Genomic DNA, 216 nt, shown 5'->3' on the forward strand with positions numbered 1-216 from the left:
TCGCGCGGCAGCAGCAGGAAGAAGAAGAGCTGGATGCGCTGTGCGCAGCAGCAGCAGCAGCAGCAGTCAGCTCCCCAGAAGCAGCAGCAGCGCTCAAGCTGCCAGCAGCAGCAGCAGCAGAAGCTGCAGAGGCGCAGGTGGCGTACGTTCAACCCACAGGGACATTAGCAGCAGCAGCAGCTGCTGCTGCTGCTGCTGGCGCAGAGGGGCTCCGCC

General features: G+C 65.3%; 1 protein-coding gene across 1 annotated transcript; it reads left to right on the forward strand.

Moving 5' to 3' along the window:
* Positions 1 to 33: 33 nt before the first annotated feature.
* Positions 34 to 137, forward strand: ETH_00043645 (uncharacterized protein; the record flags this gene model as incomplete). The annotated part of the gene is made up of 1 exon (XM_013376076.1): positions 34 to 137. A coding segment is annotated over one exon (104 nt), but the record flags the coding sequence as incomplete, so codon positions are not given.
* Positions 138 to 216: the final 79 nt, after the last annotated feature.

This window comes from Eimeria tenella, genomic scaffold (assembly GCF_000499545.2).
Source record: "Eimeria tenella Houghton genomic scaffold, Eth_scaff3103, whole genome shotgun sequence".
NCBI classification, from domain to species: Eukaryota; Apicomplexa; class Conoidasida; order Eucoccidiorida; family Eimeriidae; genus Eimeria; species Eimeria tenella.